General features: G+C 31.8%; 1 protein-coding gene across 1 annotated transcript; it reads left to right on the forward strand.

Moving 5' to 3' along the window:
* The first annotated feature begins 58 nt into the window (after nt 1-58).
* ICOS (inducible T cell costimulator) lies at nt 59-733 on the forward strand. Its single transcript, XM_029931358.1, has one exon. It carries the CDS (start codon nt 295-297, stop codon nt 730-732), a length of 438 nt encoding a protein of 145 aa, XP_029787218.1. The 5' UTR covers nt 59-294; the 3' UTR covers nt 733.
* The last annotated feature ends 68 nt before the right edge of the window (nt 734-801 follow it).

Consider the following 801-nt stretch of genomic DNA (forward strand, 5'->3'; position numbering starts at 1 on the left):
ATTCCTAGTATTAATTCAGATGTTTTATTACATATTTGTTTACCGTATGTCTCCAATATCAAAGCATAATCTGACAATATAGTGCCTGCCCTATATATTTAATATATTACATATTATATATTCATATATAACAAGCAAATTTCTGGTCAGGTTATTTTTCAAGGACACAGTTTTATTTGTTGTCATGGTCTTTTGGTTGTGAAATTCTTTCATTTTGGTGCAATAGAGGTGACTATGAAGAGAAGAGATTACATTTGTGTTCAAATATAACTAATAGAGTAACATCTTCATGAAATGTCACTTTTGCTTTTCCTTCCTTTTTATCCAGGAGAAATCAATAATTCTGCCAAGTCTGAGATGTTTACATTTCACGATGGAGGTGTACAAATTTCATGCAAATTCAATGAGATTGCCTGGCAATTTAAAATGAAGTTGCTAAAAGGGACGGAAGTACTCTGTGATCTCACTAAAACAAAAGAAAGTGGTAATACAGTGTCCATTAAGAATCTGAGATTCTGTCAAACTCAGTTATCCAATGACAGTGTCTCCTTTTTCCTGTATAATTTGGACAATTCATATGCCAGCTATTACACCTGCGAACTGTCAATTTTTGATCCTCCTCCTTTTCAGAAGAAGAGTATTAGCAGAGAATATTTGAATATTTATGGTAAGACACTATTTTCATCTTTCAGACTTAGAGTACATTCTCATTTTAACAGCTTTTCTCACTAATTAAAACAACTAAGTAAATGAGTATTTTTTAAGTTTATTTTGAGAGAGAGAGAGAGAGAGAGAGAGAGA

The sequence above is a fragment of the Suricata suricatta genome, unplaced genomic scaffold (genome assembly GCF_006229205.1).
Source record: "Suricata suricatta isolate VVHF042 unplaced genomic scaffold, meerkat_22Aug2017_6uvM2_HiC HiC_scaffold_25726, whole genome shotgun sequence".
NCBI classification, from domain to species: Eukaryota; Metazoa; Chordata; class Mammalia; order Carnivora; family Herpestidae; genus Suricata; species Suricata suricatta.

Bases quoted from the DNA above. Each gene is read 5' to 3' on its own strand.
- ICOS (XM_029931358.1), top strand. From the start codon at position 295: ATGTCACTTTTGCTTTTCCTTCCTTTTTATCCAGGAGAAATCAATAAT.